This window comes from Ailuropoda melanoleuca, chromosome 2, assembly GCF_002007445.2.
Source record: "Ailuropoda melanoleuca isolate Jingjing chromosome 2, ASM200744v2, whole genome shotgun sequence".
NCBI lineage: Eukaryota > Metazoa > Chordata > Mammalia > Carnivora > Ursidae > Ailuropoda > Ailuropoda melanoleuca.
The window spans coordinates 146415804-146428882 of record NC_048219.1 but is presented as its reverse complement, the minus strand read 5'-3'; the positions used below and the strand labels follow the sequence as shown (position 1 = coordinate 146428882).

The window sequence follows — 13079 nt, the reverse complement described above, 5'->3', positions numbered from 1 at the left end:
ACATTTTAAACCATTTGTCTCTTTTTCATCAGCACCACCAAGATTTGTGAAGAAGCTCAGTGATGTTTCTACCATCGTTGGTGAAGAAGTTCAGCTACAGACTGCTATTGAAGGAGCTGAGCCAATATCAGTGGTGTGGTTCAAAGATAAGGGGGAGATTGTTAGAGAAAGTGACAACATATGGGTTTCTTATTCAGAAAACATTGCAACCCTACAGTTCGCAAGAGCAGAAACAGCCAATGCTGGAAAGTACACCTGTCAGATCAAAAACGATGCTGGAATGCAAGAGTGCTTCGCCACACTATCCGTTCTCGGTTAGTACGAATAGAACATTGCCGTGAATATTACCGTGAATACAAATACTTACTAGTATCTGTGTTTTTTTAAGCTTTTCAGTTTGAATGTAAATTTTGAATGCAATTTCTATCTCGTTCCAGAACCTGCAGCGATTGTGGAAAAGCCAGAATCCATTAGAGTTACCACAGGAGATACCTGTACCTTGGAGTGCACAGTCACTGGCACACCCGAACTCAGTACCAGGTGGTTTAAGGATGGAAAAGAACTGACAAGTGACAGCAAATACAAAATAAGCTTCTTCAACAAAGTATCTGGCCTTAAGATTATCAATGTTGCTCCTAGTGACAGTGGTGTATACAGTTTCGAGGTGCAAAACCCTGTTGGCAAAGACAGCTGTACAGCCTCAGTTCAAGTTTCAGGTTGGTTGGTTGGGCTTTTATCTCAGTGTTATCATAATGTAGACGCTGATTTACATAGATGTGTATGGGAAGCTCCATCTTCTACAGCAGAACATGAATCTGATCTCCTCTGCATCACCAAAATCAGAGGTCACATCCCTGTAGAGTTGGAAGAAAACCGAGTTCAAAAGTTAGAACCCTTTCTCATGGAAAAATTTCCACAATTCAGAGTGGTAGGAGTAAAACTTAATCCCCAGAGAAAGATAAAGTTGTCTTTAACTATCACTTATGCTGGAGTAATTCACCATATGATGGTTCACAGTGATGAGAGACCAGAACCCCTCCCACGTCAGCTAGCACATCTTGCCCATTGATTCTCAAGGCTTTCAACTGTGTGAATGCAGAGGGAATTCTTTGATACCCTGGCAAAAAAAAAACCCTGAATCTAGGGGTATTCCATCAAAGAGACAATAATTCTCTTTTCAAATCATTTTATAACTGATGTCCCTTGTTTGTTTGATTTTTATCACATTCAGACCGAGCTGTTCCTCCTTCATTCATGAGAAAATTGAAAGAGATGAATGGTCTGTCAGGTTCCTCAGTTGTAATGGAGTGCAAAGTCTATGGGTCACCGCCAATCTCTGTCTCCTGGTTCCATGAAGGAAACGAGATCAGCAGTGGAAGGAAATACCAGACCACCCTGACAGATAACACTTGTGCTTTAACTGTGAACATGCTAGAAGAATCAGATGCCGGGGACTACACGTGTGTAGCTACTAATGTGGCTGGTTCTGATGAATGCAGCGCTCCTTTGACCGTGAGAGGTCAGTTAAAACCACAGGAAAATAGAACTGCATTTCATAATGTATTAAGCATGTTTATCATCAAAATTCAAAAATATTAAATTGCTCTTGGTATGTCATTTTTGTTTAGAACCACCATCCTTTGTTCAGAAACCTGAGGCCATGGATGTTTTAATGGGAGCCAATGTAACTTTCACAAGCATCGTAAAAGGAACACCTCCTTTCAGCGTCAGCTGGTTCAAGGGTAGCAGTGAATTAGTACCAGGGGACAGGTGTAATGTGTCTCTGGAGGATTCCGTGGCCGAGCTGGAGCTGTTTGATGTAGAGACAACACAGAGTGGAGAATATACCTGCATAGTCAGTAACGAGGCCGGCAGAGCTTCTTGTACAACACATCTCTATGTAAAAGGTTGGTTTGCTAGTCTGCATTGTTACAACTAACTTACGTGAAGTAACGGCTGTGTCTATATCTGAATGTATGTGTGTTTGACTTCGTATTTTCCATTTGCTTACTACAGCGCCAGCCAAATTTGTGAAGAGGCTCAATGACTACAGCATAGAGAAAGGAAAACCCCTGATTCTAGAGGGCACGTACACTGGAACTCCTCCCATTTCGGTTACATGGAAGAAAAATGGCATAAACGTAACTCCTTCTCAGAGGTGTAATATAACCACAACTGAAAAATCTGCAATCCTGGAAATTCCAAGTAGCACAGTGGAGGATGCAGGACAATACAACTGTTACATTGAAAATGCTTCTGGGAAAGATTCCTGTTCGGCACAAATACTGATACTAGGTTTGTTACGACCCTGCCTTCACAGCATCATATATGAATAATCATTCTGGCACGACTTTTCGTGACTAATTCTCTCTCTTGCCTGCAGAACCACCGTATTTTGTCAAGCAGTTGGAGCCTGTTAAGGTGACCGTTGGAGATTCTGCCTCTTTACAGTGCCAAATTGCTGGGACCCCTGAAATAGGGGTGTCTTGGTACAAAGGAGATACCAAATTAAGACCTACTTCCACCTGCAAAATGCATTTTAGGAACAATGTCGCTACGCTGGTTTTCAACCAGGTTGATGGTAGTGACAGTGGAGAATATATCTGCAGAGCTGAAAACAGTGTGGGAGAAGTTTCTTCATCAACGTTCCTTACTGTTCAAGGTGATTGCGATGTTTTAAAAGTGAATGAATTTGTGTTTCTTTGGAACAAGATTTAAAATATCTGGTGAAGGTCTCTTTAGGAAAATCTTGCCCAAGGCAAAATGTTCTGCTTAAGAAATTCTGTCTACAGTTAGTGGCTTATCCTTTTCTGTAGCTGGGAGCGATAAGAGGACTAAATCTTCCATTGGAAGGATCATGGAATCACTTGTCTCTATAATTAAATCTTTAAGAAAAATGAGTAACCATATTTTAAAAATTTCACGTCATGAGTGTCCCATTAAAATTGCCGCAAGGCAGTCTTAAAAAGTAGGAGAATCTTCTGCGTCATGCCTGGAGACATACCTTAAGCCAGTCAATTGCTATTTGGGCTTTCATATTTTTGTACCTACTGTGCATCAGGGAGACCACAGAGTGAAAATCTTGCTCCAAAAGTTTATATGTTTTTCTTTGCGTCAAAGTTAGTTCAAGAGCTGTTAATACCTCCTGATATTTTTGTAGACATACTATTATCCATACAACAATCATTTTGAGAAGGACAGTCAGCAAATTAAAAATCTATCCAGAAGTACTCAGTATTTTAACTCTGTTCCTACAGAGCAAAAACTGCCACCATCATTTTCTCGGCAATTGCGAGACGTTCAAGAAACAGTCGGACTGCCGGTTGTGTTTGAATGTACCATACATGGATCAGAGCCTATCTCGGTGTCTTGGTATAAAGACGGCAAGCCATTGAAAGACAGCCCAAATGTACAAACATCGTTTTTAGATAATGTGGCCACTCTTAACATCTTTAAAACAGACCGGAGCCTTGCGGGCCAGTATTCTTGCACAGCTACAAATCCTATAGGGTCTGCTTCTTCTGGCGCCAGACTCATTCTCACAGGTTTGTGGCCACTTCAACTTCTTTCTGTTTCTATAATTAAAATTTCTGTCATCAAAATTAAGGAGAAAACACCACTATTTCTGTAAAGCGGGATGGCTACAGAGCCTGAAACTGTGTCCTTCTGCTCTGTTCTTAGAGGGGAAGAACCCACCTTTCTTTGACATCCCCGTTGCCCCCGTGGATGCTGTGGTCGGGGACAGTGCTGATTTTGAGTGCCACGTTACTGGGACGCAACCAATAAAGGTCGCTTGGGCCAAAGACAACAGAGAGATACGAAGTGGCGGAAACTACCAGATCAGTTACCTGGAAAACATGGCCCACCTGACAATTCTGAAAGTAGACAAGGGAGACTCTGGGCAATATACCTGCTATGCTGTGAATGAAGTGGGAAAGGACTCATGCACAGCTCAACTTAACATAAAAGGTATCATTTATTTTGCATGCGGTCCAACAAAACATAATTGTTTCCTATTCTCTCCTAAGGGTGCAATTTCTATTAGGACAGTGAAATTTAGGACAGTTATAAACAAATGACATAAAAATGTTGAAGAAGAGAGTTCCTGGGGGGCTCAGTCGATTTAGTGACTGCCTTCTGCTCAGGTTGTGATCCCAGAGTCCCAGGATCTAGTCCCAAGTCGGGCTCCCTGCTCAGCAGGGAGTCTCCTTCTCCCTCTGACCCTCCCGCATTTCATGCTTGCTCTTTTTCTCAGTCTCTCTCTCTCTGATAAATAAAATCTTTTTAAAAATGTTGAAGAAATAAGTTTCTCTAGAGAACAAGTGATCTTTTTAAATCTGTATTTTTCTAGAATTGTATATATCCTACATCACCCTAAGACCACTCTCCTCTTTTTTTTTTTACTACTATGTGATTCTGTAAATGGTCATAAGTTATTTTTGTCATTTATCCCATAAATCAGAGAACAGTTTAGAATAAGCTTGTGGAAGGAGGTGGAAATGTTTAGAAACGCACGCTATTCACTGTATCTAGCTAGCATTAACTTCTAATGTAGAGTAGGACCTCATTTTCCTGAAAAGCCTCCTATCAGTAACCTGCCTCTGGCTTCCATTTCATATATCCTTGCAATTTCTTACAGAGCGGCTCATTCCACCAAGCTTCACTAAAAAACTCTCGGAGACCGTTGAAGAAACGGAAGGGAATTCTTTCAGACTCGAGGGCCGTGTTGCCGGTTCCCAGCCTATAACGGTCGCATGGTACAGGAATAATATAGAGCTACACCCAACTTCTAACTGTGAGATCACATTCAAGAACAACACGCTCCTGCTGCACGTCAAGAAGGCAGGCATGGGCGACGCTGGCCTGTACACATGCAAAGTGTCAAATGACGCGGGCTCTGCTCTGTGTACATCTTCGATTGTCATCAAAGGTGAGTCATCTTCGCGGCCCCCAGCCTCCTCCAGTGTTCTTCTTATTGCCTAATAGCTAGGCCTGTGCATTTCCTCTGACTTGTGCATTTCTTCTATAACTCTGTTGGCCAAGTAAGTTATAGCAGATACACGGTTGACCCTTCAACAACGCGGAGGCTAGGATTACCGACAAATCCCCGTGTAACTTTTGACTCTTCCAAAACTTTGCTAATAGCATCCTGTTGACTGGAGACCTTACCAATAACATAAACAGTCAGTTATATATTCTTACAATACAGTGAACTAGAGAAAAGAATACATCCATATGTAAGTGGACCCGCACCGTTCAAACCCGTGTTGTGTAAGGGCTAGCTGGAAATATGCGTTGTCATTGGCTTGTCAGAATTCCATATGTATTTACTTGAAATACATACTATTTGCAATTTAGTTACACGGCCAGCAAAGTAGGTGTTATATAATAAATGGACTAAAATCATAGCATGTGAATCATATCCCAAAATTCTCTCAGGCAGTTAGAAGTCTAAGTCTACTTGGAAATTCATGCCTCAGTAATACATAAATTTTTATGAAGCACGTTTATTTTGAAAAATTCTTAAATTTTCATCATGGAAAACTACATTAACTTTGCTTATTGGAAGTTATATCACATTCTGCGACATTCTCTTGGCTATTTCTACTAAAGGATTACTGTTTGACATATATTGCCCAAAGCTTTTAGGCTGTAAATGAATATTAATCTCAGACAAAAGAGTAAAATTTGCTCAAAAGGGAAAAAAGAAAGATGAGAGGAAAGATGCTGCATATTATTATGGAAGACATATTTACGTATACAGTTCTAGCTTGGGGCAAAGAAATAGACCGTATCTTTTAAAGAGATCTTTTTTCCTGATCCTCTGACCATAAAATGGCTTCGTCCAGATGATTATGATGCAGATTCATCAAAATCACTTTACAAGCCAACTTTCTAGAGCAGCATGGAGTTTGATTATCAACTCTGATGTGATACAGTTGGCCATTTATTGGCCACTTCAGGGTGCATGCATAGAAAATAGGTTAATACCACTAATGGGCTCATATCACTGAGTTGTCTTAACTTAGAAGACACTCATTTTATAGAATTTAAGGGCATTTAGTTTTAAAATATGTTTAATAAAACAAAAAAAAAAGTGGTGGCTTATATTCATGATTTACCTTCCTGGTGGTTTTGCCAATGAGTAGATAAGTACTTTCTATCTCATTCTGAGGCTATTTCTTTGTAGAATTTTTTTTTAAGTTGACATCGCAATTTTTAATCATTACAATCAGGAATATTGCCTTATGTTTATATCTACTTCTCAGAATCATTGAATAAAACCATTACATAACACTTAGTTGTATACAGCCTTCCTCCCATGTTACCTGTATATTCTTGATTGATTTTCAGTTGAACACTGAGATTCAACTGCTATTTTGTTTGGGCAAAGATTAGATTTTAAATGCTACTGAGGCTGCATTTCATAGCTAAAGATGCATATTGGGGAAAATCACATATTACGATTTGGGCTCATGGATTACTCAAATGTTGGCTTTCTTCCCCAGAGGGCAGCAAGAACTGCTCCAGACGAGCAGAATTCCCCCGTAGACCCTTCGTTTTTAGGGCGCAGCAAAAAGGCAGCTATACGCATGTTTGAGAGGAGCCACAGTGTGCTCTGTGGTGTGGAAGTTTATAGGAACTGCCAGTTGCCACGTTCGCAGAGTTTAATCAGGGCACAGATGCTGGTATGAATTTTAATGGGCAACATGGCACACTTTTTGTTTTTCAACCTTTATCTGCTTCAAAAATCCAATAAATGTAACTGTTGCCTTCAGAGAGGAATCAACCCTGATTCAGTTACTGGTTCCGTTCTGCTATAGCAACCAGTACTACCTGTTAGAGGCAAAACTTGTTTCTTTTCTGGAATTTAAAACTTTTTTGCCTTTACATTCCTTTTTCGTTTAAAAGTATCTTTGTAATTCCAGAACCCAAGAAGCCCCCTGTGTTTGATCAGCACCTTACTCCAGTAACAGCAAGCGAAGGAGAATTTGTGCAGCTCAGCTGTCATGTGCGGGGATCAGAACCCATCAGGATCCAGTGGCTGAAGGCTGGAAGGGAAGTAAAGCCCTCAGACAGATGCAGCTTCAGCTTTGCTCACGGGACCGCCGTGCTGGAACTGAAGGATGTGGCTAAAGCAGATTCAGGAGATTATGTGTGCAAAGCTTCAAATGTGGCTGGAAGTGACACTTCAAAATCAAAAGTGACCATTAAAGGTACAGATACCTCAAAAGTAGCCAATGACCGGTCCCATTTATTTGCTTATACAACTTAAATAAGAATGGAATTCATTTTTTAGAAGCATCAATTATTGCTCATTTGCAATTTTTAGCCTTCTTGTTATAACTGAAGTATTAGATAATTTAATGGAAATAATTTCCATACAAATTATCTGACATTACTCCAAGTTCACCATCCTATTTCTCATACCTCTTTCCACCATATCCAAGAAGGTCTAACTAAGTTCCAAAAATCATGCTATGATAGTGTGACATGAGGGAATATGATGTCACAGTCCTGGAGGAAATCTATCGAATAAAGCCAAGCCTAGAAATATAAAATTGGACACTGCTATTATGATTGTAGTTTGACCTGCATTTGAGAACTACAACTAGTGATAAATGCCTATAAAACTGCTTTATATTCCATAATCCACTGTCGTACATAGTGAGTCCTAGAGTGAATGATATCTTTGACGCTGCCAGATTCCTAAGCTTATTTTACAAAGGAATAATTTATTCTGATTTTAAGGTAACTGTGGTAACAAAACATGTAAATGTGTCTTTCAGACAAACCAGCCGCAGTCCCAGCAGCCAAGAAAGCGGCAGTAGACGGGAAACTCTTCTTCGTGTCAGAACCTCAGAGTATCAGAGTCGTAGAAAGTAAGTACTTTGTGAACAGTACGTCTTCTTCTACCTTGTACAATTTTACTGCTGATTTAATTTTGGAAGAACTGATTCGGGAAAATTAAGTGTTTTTAATTCATTTACTTTCATTCTTCCTTAGAAACCACTGCAACATTCATTGCAAAAGTTGGAGGTGATCCAATCCCAAATGTTAAATGGACAAAAGGGAAATGGAGGCAACTGAACCAGGGGGGTCGCATTCTTATCCACCAGAAAGGCGACGAAGCAAAGCTGGAGATTAGAGACACCACAAAAACTGATTCTGGATTGTATCGGTGTGTCGCGTTTAATAAACATGGCGAAATTGAAAGTAATGTTAACCTGCAGGTGGATGAGAGGAAGAAACAGGAGAAGATTGAGGGAGATCTTAGAGCAATGCTGAAAAAGTAAGTTCGATTAAAACACGCACACAGACACACGCGCGCGCGCGCGGTCTTTTCCATTCACAAAAGAGATCTCTCAAGAGACATGGATTATCCCCTTCGAGATTCTGATGGTAAATGAACATAAACGCACAGACGTTCTCACAAAATCATATAAGCAAACACCCAATACTTGGGTATAGGTTAGCAGTTCATGAAGATCCGTTTCTGAATGATCATGAGAAAGTTTTGAGACTGAAGTAAATTTTTATTAAAATTGTAAACGAAGGAAATAGCCTACGGAGAAATTTGTATCTGTCTCAATATGAAATTTTTGTTTCTGTGTATTATTTCTCATGTTCTGGATTCTTTTCTAGATCAACACTTGCAACATTTCCATAATTACCAATACTTTCAACACAAATTATGTTTCAACATAGTTGATTAATAAATTAATCAACATTTGCTTTCCTCACATCTTTCCCCTGACATGATATTTATCCTTTATTAATGCCTTCCATTGCTGTTATTGTTTTTCCTTTTAATTATTTCATTAGATTCTTCGGTTGTAAAATTTACAAATATATATTCCTTCTTAAATTCCTTGATAAAATTTTTGTACTTAATTACAATGGTCCAATCTTAATCTACTTCATCACCAAGCCCACATTTTTTTTTATTGTTGACTTGGTAAAACTAATATTTCTTGAACAAAGGACATAGTACTATGCCTTTGTGAGGGGGAAAAGAAACCTAATGGTATTTATAATTTTTAAATGAAAATAGGCAATTCAAAATAAGTAGAAGACAGGTGATTTACATTATTTTTCTGATTTCATTTAGGACTCCAATTTTAAAGAAAGGAGCTGGAGAAGAGGAGGAAATCGATATCATGGAACTTCTCAAAAATGTTGATCCTAAAGAATATGAAAAATATGCCCGCATGTATGGAATCACTGACTTCCGAGGTCTTCTTCAAGCATTTGAACTGCTAAAGCAAAGTCAAGAAGAAGAGACACACAGATTGGTATGATCTTTTGTGTATCGCATCATCTTAAAAATTTACATTTGAAACATCAAATATATATCCTTTGAATTTCCAGAACCCTACAGCTGTATGAGATCATTTAATGTAACTTAGGCCAATCATGGAAGCCGAATATAATCATGCATCCTCTAATTCAATTTTTTTCCCGTATGTAATACTTCTACTTTTTCCTCCTCAGGAAATTGAGGAAATAGAGAAGTCAGAGAAGGATGAAAAGGAATTTGAGGAACTTGTATCATTTATCCAGCAAAGGCTGTCACAGACAGAGGTAAAGTGAATCATGAGGATAATACAGTGAACAGATTATTATTGGGAATTACAAGGGAAGTAGTGACTAATGTGTGTGAATTCTTTATTCTCCTAGCCTGTCACTCTGATCAAGGACATTGAGAATCAGACAGTTTTGAAAGATGATGATGCTGTGTTTGAAATTGACATTAAGATTAATTATCCAGAAATCAAGCTTTCATGGTACAAAGGGACTGAAAAACTGGAACCCAGTGATAAATTTGAAATAAGTATCGATGGTGATCGACATACACTCAGAGTCAAAAACTGTCAACTTAAAGATCAGGGCAATTATAGATTGGTGTGTGGTCCACACATCGCTAGTGCTAAACTAACTGTAATTGGTAAGTAAAAAGCATTTTATTAAAAAAGCAACAACAACAGCTTGTGAGGTTCATTTATTATTGAGCCCATCTGCATGGGATATTAAGCAGAATGTTTTGTGTGTCATACCTGCAGAGCCCGCTTGGGAACGGCATCTTCAGGACGTTACTTTGAAAGAAGGCCAGACTTGCACCATGACATGCCAATTTTCCGTGCCAAACGTAAAATCTGAATGGTTCAGAAATGGCAGAATCCTTAAGCCCCAAGGTAGACATAAGACAGAAGTGGAACACAAAGTCCATAAGCTGACCATCGCAGACGTTCGAGCAGAAGACCAGGGGCAGTATACCTGCAAATATGAAGACCTTGAAACTTCAGCAGAGCTCAGAATTGAAGGTGGGCGAACGGCCACAGCTGGGGTTATAGGTGCACAGGTCAACGGCAAACGTGGTACAGGACCCCTCCCGCGGACGCCCTGCCACTACGCATTTTCCAAAGTGTTCGTGTGTTCTCCTTTCCCAGCACAGTGTTCACTCACATCTCAAGATGTACACAAAATCAAAAGGGGAATATTCACACAAGTGCCAGTTCTTTTGCATGCTTCTTTTTGACCAAAGGCAGATTTCAATCTAAACGAGGCCATGACTAACAGTTATTTAAATTCCGTAATTCTGCTAAATTCAATCATTCTTTATAATTTTACTAAATTCCATATTTCGCACATCTATGATTCTCATCCTAAGACAGAGATCTTGGAAATGACCAGATTTCATAGCTATAGCAAAAAGATCTTGGCTATGTCTAATAGATCTAAAAAAAATCTATTTTGTTTATAGAAATTAATTTGAATCTACTTGTCTGAAACTTACTAGATAAAATTAACATGTCATGTGTGATTAGCAGCTGTTTTTTGAAAATAATTATTTCATGCAAGGATTATATTCCAACCTTCTGAATCTCTGAAATAAAGGGAAATCTCAAGATTTAGAAGCAATAATATTTATTTCCTAATCCTTTGATCATATGCACTGGCTGAGGACACCCTTGGACTGTCCTGAGCAGCATTTTAGCTATAAAGATAGCATCTACTTCGAGTGGGTACCCATTTACAGTTGTTGAAATACAACTATATGACTTATTTCCACAAACATTTCAACTTCTCTGACTTGCTTTAAGTGGATATCAATGCCTGCTGTATTTTAAGGTTCAAAAATTTTTAGGTTTCCATGTAAAGGATCCAGTTGAAACCACTTCTCATTTTTTAAATAATTGCATTCTTATATGATCCTTCAAAAAAAAAAAAAAGGCTCACCAGAGTACTTATGATGTGTGAGATGTTCTTGGTACTGTTATACATTGAATTCCAGACTTCCAGATAGAATCTTGCAGAAGGACCCTCTACCACAGCCCATTCTCCTACTAAATACCCTGCCATTCATTCCTGGGGGGGCGGGGCGCTTTGTGCATGGCCACAGGGGCTCACAAAGCAGGTTTCAGAACTCTTAAAAATGAGCCATCTGTAATTTAGATCAGACTTCCTCTTGAGTTTAAAATTATTTCTTGAGGAGCGTTATAATGTAGTAGGTATTACTCAGCCGTCAGAAAGAATGATTTCTCAACATTTGCAGCAACATAGACGGGACTGGAGGAGATAATGCTAAGCGAAATAAGTCAAGCAGAGAAAGACAATTATCATATGGTTTCACTCATTTATGGAACATAAGTAGGAAGATCGGTAGGAGAAGAAAGGGAAGAAGAAAGGAGGGGGTAAACAGAAGGGGGAATGAACCATGAGAGACTATGGACTCTGGGAAACAAACTGAGGGCGTCAGAGGGGAGGGGGGTGGGGGAATGGGATAGGCTGGTGATGGGTAGTAAGAAGGGCACATATTGCATGGTGCACTGGGTGTTATACGCAAATAATGAATCATGGAACATTGCATCAAAAACTAGGGGTGTACTGTGTGGTAACTAACATAATATAATAAAAAATATTAAAAAAATAAAAAGCTTTGCAGAGATAAGAGAGATGAAAAAGAAAAAAAAAGAAAAGAAAAAAGAAAAAGAAAGAACAATTCTAGGTCCTGAACAGCAAAATTCTTTTACAGAGGAATTTCAAAGGGAATAAGTTTCAGAGTAAAGTTAAGTTTATGTTCTCTTTAAAGTTTAATTTGACTTTTGGGTCATAAGCCCCTTTGACTGTTGCCTTTGTGCAAATATTTTAAGGACTCCCGGGGATTTCTTTACTCTTTCCTACATAGGTCCTGAAGAAATACACTCAAGTGTTGGGATAATTTCTTGTTACTGATGCAAAAAAGAGCACTTTCTTTTTGTTTTATATATTCAGCCTTTGTTATTTTTCCAATTGGATACATGGGTGGCAGCTTTAAGTACCTGAGGGGAAAGCACAGAATTTCTTCTCAATACAAACTAACTTTGAATCTTCTTGGTACTTAAACAGCTGAACCAATTCAGTTTACCAAGCGCATACAGAACATTGTGGTGAGCGAGCATCAGTCGGCCACCTTTGAATGTGAAGTGTCCTTTGATGATGCCATTGTAACATGGTACAAAGGACCAACAGAACTGACTGAGAGCCAGAAGTACAACTTCAGGAATGATGGTCGCTGCCATTATATGACCATCCACAATGTGACCCCAGATGATGAAGGTAATTTAGTTGACAGCAGCCCCATGAATATATAATGTAAATCTTGTCTGTTTTATATATTTCTACCCTAGCTTACACTTACACTCTGTAATTCTATATAGAATACTTCTTCTAGGAAAGAGAATGGTAAATAAATCCGTACTGATTTAAGTAAAGAAGTGTTATTTACAAACATAACAGACAACAAGCGTTTGGTGATTCTTCTTAGGTGTCTATTCAGTAATCGCTCGACTGGAACCGAGAGGTGAAGCAAGAAGCACAGCGGAGCTGTACTTAACGACGAAAGGTCAGAAAACAGCCCATTTAAGCCACCTTGCAGTTCCTGAAACAAACAATCCCTCCAGATGACTCTAAACACAAAAATGTCATTTTTTTTCTTTTGCAGAAATCAAGCTTGAGATGAAGCCTCCTGGTAAGTTTAAAAAAAAAAAAAGAACACTAACACTTGCTCAAATATATTCAATAGAAAATAGAATTTT

At 38.9% G+C, this 13079-nt stretch overlaps 1 protein-coding gene across 1 annotated transcript in view; it reads left to right on the top strand.

Moving 5' to 3' along the window:
• The window catches only part of TTN (titin), a 271544-nt gene that overhangs the window by 91911 nt on the left and 166554 nt on the right, over nucleotides 1-13079 (top strand). The window contains 19 exon segments of the mRNA XM_034654809.1: nucleotides 33-314; nucleotides 438-716; nucleotides 1232-1519; nucleotides 1629-1907; nucleotides 2017-2295; nucleotides 2384-2662; nucleotides 3258-3545; nucleotides 3682-3969; nucleotides 4640-4930; nucleotides 6930-7217; nucleotides 7791-7883; nucleotides 8008-8293; nucleotides 9113-9296; nucleotides 9496-9585; nucleotides 9682-9949; nucleotides 10065-10325; nucleotides 12391-12600; nucleotides 12809-12886; nucleotides 12986-13012. Of these exon segments, the coding sequence (XP_034510700.1) occupies nucleotides 33-314; nucleotides 438-716; nucleotides 1232-1519; nucleotides 1629-1907; nucleotides 2017-2295; nucleotides 2384-2662; nucleotides 3258-3545; nucleotides 3682-3969; nucleotides 4640-4930; nucleotides 6930-7217; nucleotides 7791-7883; nucleotides 8008-8293; nucleotides 9113-9296; nucleotides 9496-9585; nucleotides 9682-9949; nucleotides 10065-10325; nucleotides 12391-12600; nucleotides 12809-12886; nucleotides 12986-13012 (4338 nt within the window).